Source organism: Balaenoptera acutorostrata, chromosome 11 (assembly GCF_949987535.1).
Source record: "Balaenoptera acutorostrata chromosome 11, mBalAcu1.1, whole genome shotgun sequence".
Taxonomy (NCBI): domain Eukaryota; kingdom Metazoa; phylum Chordata; class Mammalia; order Artiodactyla; family Balaenopteridae; genus Balaenoptera; species Balaenoptera acutorostrata.
Window position 1 is genome coordinate 73,725,615 of NC_080074.1, and position 13,975 is coordinate 73,739,589.

At 34.5% G+C, this 13,975-nt stretch overlaps 1 protein-coding gene across 5 annotated transcripts in view; it reads right to left on the reverse strand.

Moving 5' to 3' along the window:
• CNTN1 (contactin 1) overlaps positions 1–13,975 on the reverse strand; it is a 370,073-nt gene that overhangs the window by 136,732 nt on the left and 219,366 nt on the right. For all 5 annotated transcript variants that reach the window (XM_007168319.3, XM_007168318.3, XM_007168316.3 and 2 more), the window contains 3 exons: positions 12,049–12,181; positions 8,434–8,606; positions 6,530–6,625 (listed from right to left, as the gene is read on the reverse strand). In XM_007168319.3, the coding sequence (XP_007168381.2) occupies positions 6,530–6,625; positions 8,434–8,606; positions 12,049–12,181 (402 nt within the window). The remainder of the gene's footprint in view (positions 1–6,529; positions 6,626–8,433; positions 8,607–12,048; positions 12,182–13,975) is intronic.

Consider the following 13,975-nt stretch of genomic DNA (forward strand, 5'->3'; position numbering starts at 1 on the left):
ATCTTACTTGTTGTCTTAAATATTAGGAAGCAGATCATATGGTAACTTTTAACTGTAGGAAATTCCTTTGGCTATACATACTGGCTGGCTAGGCCAAAAGTTGAATTTCCTCATTAAATTGCTGCTTTTCATGCAGTTTTCTATTCCTATCTCCCCTTCCAGCTTTGAGGAATGACACCCCCAGTAGTCATGTGCAGCAGTAATGTGCAAGAGGGAATTCTGTGCAATGCATATTTCTCAGTCACAAAATGCTGATTCCCTTTAAAACATCATAACCATGTGAAGACAACTGCCACTGGGAATATCACCTCAGAAAAAGAGGGGATCTCTTAGTTCAAGTTAGAAAGGATTTTAGATGTAAGATGGTGGAAAGTCACGATCTTTTAAAAATGAAATAATCATGACATAATACCCTTTTGCTTTAGGGAACTCAAGGTGATTGGTGAAGCTGCTAAAGGGAATGTGAAATTGAGCTGAATATGAAAAACTATAAGAATTGCACACTATATACATCCAGCATGCTTGAGAATAATAATCCAGGGGATTCCATTTAGATTAGCTATGTAATTTTGTCCAGCAATATACAATATCATAAAAGCAAATGAAGATGATTATTCTGTTTTTTTTATCTTAACTTTTTAATTATAGAAGTTTATTTTTATTAAAAAAAATAGGAAATACAGATAAAGTTAAAAAGAGAAAGAAAATTAAACCACCATAATTCTCCAACTCAGAGTTATCATTGTTAGCATACATCTTTCTAGGCATTTATATCTGTGAATGATTCTGTTATCTTAATTGTTATTCTTATGCTGATTTAAGGTCAGGTAAAAACCACAGGAGAAACAAAATAAGAAGGAAATTGGGGGGCTGCTTAAATTGCTGAAATCAGGTTCTTGGAATTGGACAACAAATAATTCCATGTAATCTTTGATCCAAAATAATATTTATATGTTAAAACTGTAAACCTGTCTAATTTTGAAATAATTTTTTGTATTCTCACCTAAAAAGAAAATTAATAGTTTTGTAATGATTTCTGCACAAAATTAAATTCCAAAAAAGTCAGAAAGAGTCAGGAAACTATAGATTTCCTTACAGAAGAAGGATTTTCTTAGTTATACAATGATTTCAAGATACCACACACAAAATGCATTCAGAATAGTCTGAGTACTCTATAGTTATGTGAATATGGAGAAGTGTATTTTAATTCTAGACTAAATATGACTTTGGTCAGTCTATTTTAATTACTATATTACTCAGTTTCTATAAATTTTAAGAAAGTTTTCTGTTTACCACTCATTAGAAAAGAGGAATGGGATAATGTTTTACCATCTGAATCTTCAAGGGAAAAAAGCTAGGTCAGAGAAGTTATTGCCATGATGTTGATAGAAACATAAGTCTTGGACTACAGAACAACTGGTCTGGCTGATTTAATGCCCAATGTGGATTCTCCAGTTTACTGAGTTATCTTCTATGTGTCACTAAACAAGACAGATTTGGTCTTTGTCATTATGGGACTTGTAATATTAATAATTAATCTAAATTTATTTAACGAATTTTTGCCTACTGATAAGCCATCTACTTGGATGAAAGAATAATTGCAATATGTTGTAAGCTATCATTTCTCATTAAAACAAAGGTAGGAATTGCTATTGCCATTTTTAAACAGGGACACAGAGCTTTAGCTAGTTGACTTGCCCAGGGATATAGAGCAGTAGGGAGGCAGAACAGATCTTCTAACTTCCCTTTCCACCCCAGAACTACCAAAACGGTTCCACGACTGGTGTGGTAGTGGCCCTGCTGCTCAGACTTAAGAATGAGACTGAATTTAGGCAATCAAGAGCCAAACCCTGACCCAGTTCTCACAGGGACTCAATGGATTATCTGTCTTCCCCTGCCCCATGCAGATGGTAAAATTAACCATCTCTGAAAAAGCCAACACCTGCTTTCTTCATAGCCCTGCTGTTTGGCTTAAAAAATAAATTATTATAAAATTACTTTTTTAGAAAAAGTAGTAAGTACCAGCACCTGTTTCAAAAACATTACTTTTATTGATAGATGTCAGGGATGTTTTTTCCTTTGCCTCAAGAGAGTCTGGACCGTATTACAGGGGGATTTGTTTTGGCCAATTATAGTGCATCTGACTAGTTTCATTGTATTACTTTGAAATACATCACTTATCTAACCTTGATAAATACTATATATTTCTCCTTGAAATAGATTTAAAGTACTTAAGTGTTCCCTGGATGAATAATTCACAAACTTTTTAGAAGATGTTTGTATTTTTTTTGTTAATTAACCTCAATAGAACAGAATTTACCTATACCAATAAAATCACTATAGCTCTAATTTTTCTTTGATACTCACAGTAAACTATACATTAAACTCTTTTAGAAAGAAATTTATACCAAGTTATACCGTGCGCTCATATATTCCCTACCATGCTCTGGCATTCGTGTCTATTTTTTTGCTTACCTTTTTAGTCTATTGAGATTCATTCAGTATCATAGTCAACATTTCATGAGTTATTTTTCTTAGGAGTATTCCCACTTTCTTATTCATTTAAGAATTCACACCATGTCTATTACTAGGTATTCCATATTTTGTCAATAGTATCCACCCTTTGAAGATGGATTTCATATTTATTCTCTCACTTAATATACACATATATGATTTCTATTTCTGTGAGATGTATAACTCAATTTCTGATGGTTCTGAAAATTGGCCAGAAACAAAGCATCATGTTTTCATTTCCTGAGGGTCTAAGGGTTTAGGAAGTCTTACACATTCATGAATTATTGATTGCTATTTAATAAAACAAAATCTTAACAGGAAAATTTATCTTTTCATGAAATTGTAATCACTACATATCCACCAATTTAATTAACACATTTATTTACTCTTTCACTCTCTCATTCCTCAAATATTTTTTGGACACTTATTCTGTGCTAGGCATTAGGCAATCCGTTGTATATCAAATGTTGTTATAAAATTGAATCAACATCTGTACTGATATAGTTATGTATAAGTATTCTTGATAAATAAGTAAACTGGTTCAAATCAGAGTTCTCCTCTTTGCAAGAAACTGTAGAACACCGAAATCCATAGAAAAATGTAATGGATTGTAAACAATGAGACTTCTCTCCTAGATCTTTTTCCTGTGCATAAATGAGAAAGACAACATTGCTATTAATAGTGAATAAAAACTTCTTCATAGAGTAAGAAGTACTTTATTTGCTTTAATAATAAGATTCAAAATACTAAATGTACTAAATGTATTTTATTTACTTTAATAATAATCCATTTTAATTATATATCCATTTTATCATTTTAAAATATATTATTAAATTTGAATCTCATAACAAGGTCTATGAAGTAGGTGGCACAGGAATTATTATTCCCAAATTTTAAACAAGGAAATTGAGATGTAGATATGTTTAAGTTGACTTGACTTAGTAAGGACTAAATCCTAGGTTATAAAATCACCAAGTAGAGCAACAGGGTTTGACAAATATAAATAGTTGCATATATAACATTCTTTGAGGCTCAGAATCCAAAGGCAGGTTCCTTTACACCTTCAACGCCATTAAGTTTTAAACTGCAAACACAAAACCTTAACTTAACTGCATATAGGAGGAAGATAGATATATGGCATGGAGATGGTAAAATAGTACACATACATACACACATTATGGTTTTGAAGCATATGTCCATTCTTATGTTTGAAGATGGCATGTCTAATGTTCAAAGGGGTCATAATCCGCTAAGAACACAATTGGACAAAAGGAGATGAAGAGCTGCTCAGATTCTATTCTATGATTAATGATGTTTCTCCGGCTTATTTAAAAGACCTACTTAGTTCCCTGTCCTGCCCCTGCCCATATAAACATATGTATCTTTATCAGGATGAAGAGGTAATTCAGTCATTTGGCTTAATGATTTGAAGCTTCTATCAACCTTGTTTTGGTCCCTGAAATTCTTCATTCGGCACAGTAGTAAAGATGTCACAGAGACTTGAAAACAAGACTTATCTCAGAAAAATCTCAAAGCCTGTTCCCTGGACATTTTCCCCCTTTCTATCTATACTAATTCCCTAAGTTATCACATGCATTCCTATGGCTTTTAAAACTATATAATGATGTATCACAAACTGATATTCCTAGCTCAGATGTTGCCCCTGGGTTCCACATTCATAGAACTGCCAATTTGCCAGCTCCTTTTGAAAGTTTAAATCAGGCACCTCACTCTTCTGTCCATAGCTATTCCTCCAGGCAATCGCAGCTCCATCCTCTCAAGAGCTCATGACAAAAACTCTGATGTCATCCTTGACTCCTGTTTTTCTCTTATATCTCATAGAAAGTCTACCAGCCAGTCCTCTTGGTTTTTCCTTCAAAATATATCCTGAATTTAACCATTTCTTCCCACCTCCAGTGCCACTGCTCTGGTCCACCGTTCATTGCCTAGATGATTGCAATACCTTTTAACTGATCTCCTGGTTTCACCTTTACCCTCCCCTGAGTCTTTTCTTACAACAGTAGCCAGATTTAACTTTCTATAACTTAAGTGCTGTCATATGACTCTTCTGCTTAAAGCCCTTCAATGTAAATCTCACTCAAAGTAAAAGCCAATGTAATTGCTATGGATTATAAGGTTCCACCCAATATATCTCTTGTATCCCTTTGATTTCATTTCTTGCTACCCTGTATCTCATTCACCATTTCAGCAACCTGGCTCACTTTATCTTCCTCCATACTCCCATTTCAGACCTTTGTTCTTGCTGTGGCATATATCTGGCATGTCCTTCCTTCAAATATCTGCATTTTAGCTTCTTCATTTCCTTCAGGCTTTATTTCAAAGTTACCATCTCAGTGATGCCCTTTATAAAAGTTTAGCCATCCCTTCAACACTTCCTCTCCACATTTTCCTGGATTATTTTTTCTCCCTTTCACTTATCTATTAATATCTAACATGCTATGTCTGTTAACTATTTATCTTGTCTATTGTCTCTCTCCCTGTAGAAGGTCTCTGAGGGAGAGTGGCTTTTTCTATTTTGCTCACCGAGGTATTTCTGTGGTGTAAACAGTGCCTGATACATAACAAGTGCTCACAAGAGATTTGTTGAGTGAATGAGTGATTGAATGAAGCCCATCCAGTGTTGAATATGGTCAAATGTAGACACTGGTGACTTATGATCATTCGGTTTGTGGGAAACACTATGAACATGATAGGATTTTTTTCATAGTTTTGTCAGTTCTTCAAAAAAAAGACTACTCCCTCTTTGAAATATTTCTACAACATTTTGGATTCATAAATTCCTCCTATGTTTATCAGTTATCTTTTTCCCATAGTTATTAGAAAGAAAATGATCAATAAGCAATCTGAATTTATATATACATAATTGGAATAGTATATATATATGTATATATATGCCATATTAATATATTCCGTACAAAATGATTTATACTAGCCTGTTATGAATCATTCTCTATGGAGATATTTAAAGACAATTTCATGACATAATATTAAAACTATAAGAACCCAAAACATTTTTTTCTGTGAGAAAAGTGGTATTAATATATTGTTTGAAGAGGATATTTGATAAATTAAACAAGTGAAATGTAGACAGTGTTCATCTTTTAATTAACACTTTGGTGGCTTTTCTTTTAGCCATATCAAATTACTGAAAACATGTATTCAAAAGTTGAATCTTGTAATAGATGACACTTGATTTAGCCCCTTTCTTGTGGATTGGTACTCCTACAGAGATTAATAATTTATTATGTCTTTATTCCTTTCTAGTGTTTAATTACAGTTCACAGTATACTGTAGATGCTAAATTGTTAATAAAATGATTGATTATATATTTTTCCTTGGTACTATTCTATTTCAGGAGTCATTTGTAGAAAATCTACCGTGTTTTCTCCTGTGTAACAGGAACTTTAATAGGGACATAATCCAACATATATATTGTTTATAAACTGAAATGACCATAGATTTTTGGAGTTAAGGCCCAGTTATTAAGGACTTAAAAAAGCAAGCATCGGGCTTCCCTGGTGGCGCAGTGGTTGGGAATCTGCCTGCCAGTGCAGGGGACACGGGTTCGAGCCCTTGTCTGGGAAGATCCCACATGCCGCAGAGCAACTAGGCCCGTGAGCCACAATTGCTGAGCCTGCGCATCTGGAGCCTGTGCTCCGCAACGAGAGACCGCGATGAGAGGCCCGCGCACCGCGATGAAGAGTGGCCCCCACTTGCCACAACTAGAGAAAGCCCTCACACAGAAACGAAGACCCAACACAGCCATAAATAAATAAATAAAAATTAAAAAACAAAAAACAACATGCAAAAAAAAAAAAAAAAAAGCAAGCATCTATAAGCACTAGTAAGTCATGCATTATAAGGTTATGCAAATATTGTCTTATTTAATTATAAATGTTCCATTATTATTAAGAAAATAAAAAAAAAAAAAGAAAATAGAAACTTCCCCATTTCATTTCCTAGGTGCTTATAATCACAGAAGAGATAAGTTTACCTGGGAAATGGTATGGAGGGTCACAGAGCAACACCATTCCTTTCCCTTCTTTCACTCTGACCTCGGGACGTTCCTCAGGTGGGAAAGGATCAAGATCTAATCATGAAAACAAAAAGGAAAACATTCACTCTCTGGGCAATAGAAAGATTGATACTCATTAAAGTTTATTTTTCAGCTACTAACTCACTTTTAGACACAATAGTTCTCTGTTGGTTTGGTGAAACCTATCAAAGTCAGTTAATTTCCTTGTACACACACTGGGATGTGCACACACTACAGAAGAGTATGGACATTGGTAGCACCTGATAACTATTTGGACAACCCCGAAGATTGAGCATTTCCTAAACTTTGTTTCAGATTTAGGAAGAATCTCCATAAGAGTATCTGGAAATAGTGTGTTCAGACAAACCCAGGGCTCTACCAGAGAAAGTCTGAGGGAGGACTCCAATGGAGAGAAGGAATAAAAATGGAGGGCAGGATCCTAGTTGAGGAATGTTAAGGTCAACAATCTATTGCTCTTTTTCAAATTCTGGGTTTTCCTGTTTTTATTTCCTCTACTCTCTCCTGTGTATTTGGAACTCACATTTTGCTTTGTTTTTTGATAGCCTACTATTTGATTCTTCATTTGTTTTACTGGTTCTCATTCTGTTTCAGTCTTGCCTCATCTTCTATTCCTTACATGTGATCAGTACTCAAATTATAAAATCTAATTTTTACTTCTCTCAGTATACTTATGTCCCTGAAAATTTATCATTCCAATAACTACCTTTTTGCAAAGAATGCTTCAAATCTACTTTTCTTGCCCTGATACCTCACTGGAATGCCATCCCTGTCCTCAAAACTTAGCTGACATCTATCTCACTGTAGATAACTTAATGTCACCTCTGCATGTGAAGCGACAATTTAAATGCTTCCTCCCATCCTTGAAATTGGTTTTACTTGTGCCCATTCCATTTTAAAGAGAGCAGAATGTTTCTGCCTTTTGACCAGACTTTCCTTAAGAAAATATTGAAGGTCTTTTTCTTTCAATGCAATGCAATCTGTTGTGTATTTCTTCAAGGACTGAGTTTATTATTTACATTCCCACTGTCACCACACCGATTTAATCTGACTGCACTTCCTGACCCTGTCTCACTCCCTCCTGGTAATCACTACCACTTGACTCCTTTTAAAATGTCACTTTCATCCTATAATTCATTTTGCAGAATATTTAAATGCTGACATAAAATCACGCATGGAGAACACCCAGTCCAGCTCCTCTCCCAACACACATTCTTCTTTCAGAATAACCTCTAACTTTTAGTTTAGCACAACGTTTCTCAAAATATTTTTCATTATTATTGTCTCCAAAATGAGAAATTTTATTTAATTTAAACTTAAAATTAATTATTTAATTAATCAATTAAAAAATTTATTTAGTTTATTCCTAACAAGAAAAATTAAATACTAAGGAATAAGATTTTGTTGGGTGGGGCTGAGCTTTGGAGAGCCATAGACCATTATGTTGTAATATCTAAGATGGTTACCCCCACTGCAAAATCCAATTTTCACTCCCTTGGGGGTGATATCACCCCCACTGAGAATGCATAACTTAGCATTTCCATTGATAGTAATCTTTAGAAACTCATTCAAGACCATTTTGAACATGGCCTTAGTTTATTTTCCAGTGTTATCTTTCACTACTTCAAGTACATTCATAATACCCCTTGTGACATTTTGCTCTCCTGAAATTTTTTCTTCTCCACACAATTAAGGCCCACTAATCTGGTAAGACCCACCTCATCTACGGAGTCCTTCACTTCCTTTTTTTTTCTTGATTTCTCCTTTTGTTAAACTCTTATGATAACATCTAAGTTTTACTTCACCTAAATGCATTTGCCCTTTTTAAAGTTACAATTACTTACATCCAAAGCTCAAGGTTGCTTCAGTGCTTCTGACCATTCCGTAGTTATTTGATGCTAAACAGTAATATACTCCAGCATCTTTCTGTTTGTCAGGATTGTTGATCACAAGATTTCCTCCTACCATACTGTACCGATCACTTGTCAGATCAATATCCCCATTATTCATTCTCCATCTATGACAAAAAGAAATAAATGTTATATCAAAGGCCAAGAAGACTGCAAACAGTGTACCGGGCTAACATTGTTCTAAAATAATATGAGTATAGCTCCATGTGAAGTCAGATGATTAAGTAGTTGACTCAGAGTAGTATTTCTTCACATCCTATAATTCTGTGCCTCTGGGCTCATGATTTATAATTCATCTCAGGCACAGAAAGGTAAATGTTCAAGTGTATGAATAATTTCCTTTTTTTTCATGAGGCATCCCAAGGGACAAATATTTCATTGAATTTTGCTACATAAGCTGGTTTCTTAGCAGATATACATGGATTATAAATGATAACCATTTATGCACTAGTTTAGATTCATGCATATAGATACATTGTATAACATATTAAAAACATTCCTATAGCAGAAATAAAAATATAAAAAATCAATATCTGATTCTAAATATGAGTCATTTTTGAAAAAAACATACTAATTGAAATCAGGATTCTTCTCAGTAAACGTCATATTCTGACCACTAGAGGTCGATCACACTATTTGAACATGATTAAAGTCAACTGGGTCTTCGTTTCCAAGCCACAAATACACTATTGCAGGTATATTTATATGGAGATGATGTTATGAATAAACCAACTAGAAACAGGAGTCTAACTTTCTTGGTGAGATGATGAGAAGATTGCATATATAAAATAGTTGTCAATTAAGTTGACCACCTGCATAATTTTATGATCATGTTCTATCAGGGTTAAGGTTCCATGTCTTCTGCAATGTTATAAGACAAGAGCCATGGTCAACCAGTGGGCTGTGGTCCCATCATTCATTGCCTGGCTGCACAATTCGGATTAGGGTCAGAATCTTGCCAAAAAGGTCTATTGATTTTAGAATATATTTTAATAAATCAAATTACTGGAACATTTTTAGTTTTAATTTTTACTGTGTAGGAAGTAATTCAAAAGTGAACAACAGAAAACTGTGCTTTGCTTCTGAAAACCTACCAAATACCAACCCAATGAGTAAATCATCCCCCTCATCCCGGCTGATGGCAATATTGTCCCTGACTGAACCATCCAATGTCAAGTCACTTAGTACTTGCCAAGGCAATGGGTTTCCTTGTTAGGCAGTTCCAATTGTTAGGCTTTATGCCCCCTCATTATATTTACTTTAAATTTTTATTTCTTGCTTTAACTTCTTCCAAGTGGGTCTGATTCTGCCCTTGATGTCATATAATGATTAAATTATGCTGTGTTTGGGTAAGTTCACCGGTCTATTTTATTTTTAGGAAGATTCACCTTTGTTGTAATTCCTCTTACACAGCTTTAAACACAATTTTTATTGGAGTTCTTGTTATTGTGGGAGACAAGGCAAGATAATGAAAGCCTCAAGGCTGATGAGTGAAAGGTAAAGTTCCCTGTTGTAACTTTCATGATGTTGCCACGAATAACAAATTATCACAGAACATGCCATAAATATAAAAGTACTATGTGAATGACAAATTGCATGATTACCAAGGTAAGTATGGCTTGCCCTGGATATTAAGTAAATGTTCATAACTGCAAGTGTTCTTCTGTCAGACAAGCTGCATCATGAGCTGAATATTTTTTATTTTGCTGTCAGATGCAGATCACCTTCCTAACAATTAAATGTCTACTTCTCCCCTTCAGCTCTCTAAATCAACGTGTAGATAATCAGGTCGTACTTGCCCTGGGGACTTAAGTGCCGATGCAACCTTTGGGAGGGAGTTGGTGATGTATTTGCCAAGCAAAGTTTTGCTTTTCATTGTTCTTTTTTATATTTTAATGAGAAGACTAAGTGGGACTAGCAGGAGGGAGCTAGAGAGAGGTGCTAATCAATATGTACAAAATTTTATTGATGTAAAACTTTGCTTCTTACTGCCTCTGCTGGATGGTGGTAGTGGTGGCAGCAAAGAGAAGTACATGTTCGTAGAACACTATCTGAGAACAACCTCTGCTGTTCTTTTCTCTCCCATTGGAGCCTGGAGGCTGATTTGCTTAGGTTCCATGTATGAATGTCAAGGACAGACTGTCACAGAATAATTGTCACAGAATAACCATCACTGAAATAGCTTTTGAAATGCTATTGACCCGTCTAGATAGATAAATACTGAAAAAAATTATATGTTTCTTTGAAAGTCATAAAACCTGTATTTCAGTCCTAGATCTGTGATTTACTAGCTCTGGAGCAGAGCAAGTCAACTTACTTATTCAGGGCTCAGCTTCCTCTCCTATAAAATTTTGTACTTGGATTAAATCTTCTCTAGATCCCCCATTAGTTATACTATGCCATGTCCATGGTTATGTACATAAACTCCCATTATATATGACTTAAGGGTAGAAATAAATGAAGCCCATCAAATATTTTCAGAACAAATGTGTTATTTATAATTTATAAAATATCTACTTCTATTTTTATAAAATTATAAAAATGATTTTAAAGAGATGGTGATTTTATATATAATTTATATTTATTTTAAGAAGATTTTTGTAATTATAGCCAGAGACGAGAGAAAATGAGTTCAAGTATAATTAAATGGGGGGAAGGGGTATTCTCCATGACAACAACTTTTTAAAACAATGGGAAGTTATTTTTCTATCCATGAAAAGAAAAATCTAGCACTAAAATCAACTTTGTTGAATGACAACCTTCAATTAACTCAGGTGACATTAACACACTAGAGCCCCAATTTCCCCCATCAATCACTTGCTTTGTTTTCCTGGAACCAAAATCCATTGGCATTTGCTTAATTTTTAAATCTTATTCTTTGCATCAGGCTAGAAACTGTTAGTATACTTTTCTGAACACTCTGAAGCAAGAGAACCAAATGTTACTTTTTATAAAGTTATTTTTGATAGCATAAATATGTACTCCAGAAAAACATAAAGAGGTATGTTATATAGATTGTCCGATATGTAGAGACATTTAAGGAATTTGCTTTGTTGTCTGGAATATAGATTTGAGACTACTGAAAAAATGGTGCTTTCTAGAGTTATCTATGTAAGAAGATCTTTAAATGTAGTTAATATAGAAATACTATCCATCATCTGTAGGTATGAGTTATCCAGGCCAATACATACAAAACCAGTTTATCCTCAAATGCATATATTTAAATTGTGCATATTATTCATATAACCATTTTCTTACTTAATAGCATGATCTCCATTAGCCAGTTTTTAAGTGGATAATGTCAAATGACACTGGCATTATCTGTGCAGGAAATAGGAAGTGAATTATTTGCATATATTTGAGAAAACTGTTTATTTGGGTATTAACAACTTTAAAAAAATAACCTGTATGACAATATTTTTGTTAATGTTCCTGGACTCCGTAGAAAGCTTTATGCCATAGCTTTCTCTATAGATACAGGGTCATAGATGCTGATCTGTAATCTTTAGTCCAACACTTCATTCTGAAAAGAACAACGAGGTACATTACTTGTAAACTGGGAAAGGGCTGGCTCGTGCCCTACAGTTTAGTGAAACTTTTCCTTCCGGTGACTCCTCTGGATAAATGGTATTGATTGGTTGTTCTTCAAAAATTGGTCCAAATCCTTTGTCTTCCTCAGAAACTATAAGAAAAATACAATCATTTTACATTGTTCTATTTTACAAATCAAAGATAATTTGGGTGCATTAAAAAGTTTTTTGAAAAAAAGGTCAGAAACATGGAATCTCCATTTTCATTCAAACCAAAGATATTTGCCACTATAATCCTGAGGAAAACGTTTAGGTTCTTTATTCAAAATTCTTTTCTGCCCATCTCTCATCATTTCTCCAAAAGCACTCTGCATTGCCATGCTTTGGCAACTATTTACGGCTCCTCATACAAGTCATGCTGTCATGCCGACACTTTGCACATACTTTTCCTCTTTCTGGAATCACCATCTGACTTTTCCCCTCTTATCAAAATTTGTACACTCCTTTATGATTTAGTCATAGAGTTAGTTCCTTCATGAAACCACCTCTCCAACCCCTCCTAGCTTTAGTTGGTCCTCATTTATGTTCTCATAACTCCCTATCAGGCTTATGACACTTAAGACACCTGCTGTGATTCTTGATACAACTTTCTGTTTCACTAGATTGCAGATGCTTGGGGACAGGTCTGGAACATACTAGGTGCTTAAAAACTTTTGAACAATATAATGAATGAATTTCTAGATGCTCTGGGGAAATGAGTCCTTTTTTGGGGCCAGTTCTTGTTTTGTTTTTGTTTTTGTCTTTAAACATGTGACCAGCACTAGTACTTAGCAACATCTAGAACAATCAGTAAACTAATTACATGATATGGGATCTGGCCAACTCGTTTAAAATCTACCACAAAAATACCAGTGTTGAGAAGCAGTTGTTCTTGACTGTGTATCCTCTCTGGAGGGCAGGTGTGACACCTCATAGCAGGATGAGGAGAAGAGAATCACTCCCATGTCATCAATGTGGCACCATTTACAGAACACAGCTAACAGCCATATGCCCCAAATGAATTAATACTGATGTATATGACTAGAAATGAGGAATAGTCTTACATGGGATCATTGTAATGTCTCTGCTTGATCAAAAGCTATGGTTCACTCCTCCAATTTATTTTTTAAGAGAGAGTGTAAGGCAAATGTTACACTGAAATTTTGGTTGTTCTAACATTAAACTTAAGGATAAAAGCTTTCTCCCAGTTTCTCTTAACAAGCAGTTTAATTATGTCTTTTAAATCTTGCTTTAGTACTGTTTAGCAGTGCTTTTGGAAAAATTATTTAATGTCTCCAAGACTCAATATCATGCTTTATAAAATGTGGATAATAATAAAATCTATCTCATTGGACTATTGTGAGAATTACATTGAGACAACCCATGTAGTCAGTAATCAATAACTACTGATTTTACCAACGTTCTCATGAATTTGCCAATCCTTTCAAAATTTAATTTAAATATCTTATGTATATCAGCTCTTAGACTAATTCCAAAAGCTTCAGGAGCCAAATTTTATTCATTCTTGTAGCTCTGGTTCCATAAGCATTATGTCAATACATATTTCTGTGTATATAGATGACTAACAAAAACCTTCAGTTAGTTTCTCCCAGTATGAAGCATTAATTTTTCTAAACTGACCTGAAATATTTCAAAGGGAGAAGCCTCATTTTTAGTTGGAATGTGCTGAAATTGCCATTCAAGAATTTATAGACCTTAGTTACATTCCAAAACCACCATTCTATTTCAGACCGCAGATAAATTTCTGGATCAGAATTGGAGGAACCAGAGAAACTGGGATTTAGGTCTGGCTGTGCAGTGTTCTAGCCATTGTTTTATACAAGTTGTTTGTTCTACATGGTATCTACAGTTTAAAAAAAAGAAAGGAATAGGGGCACGTGCCCTAA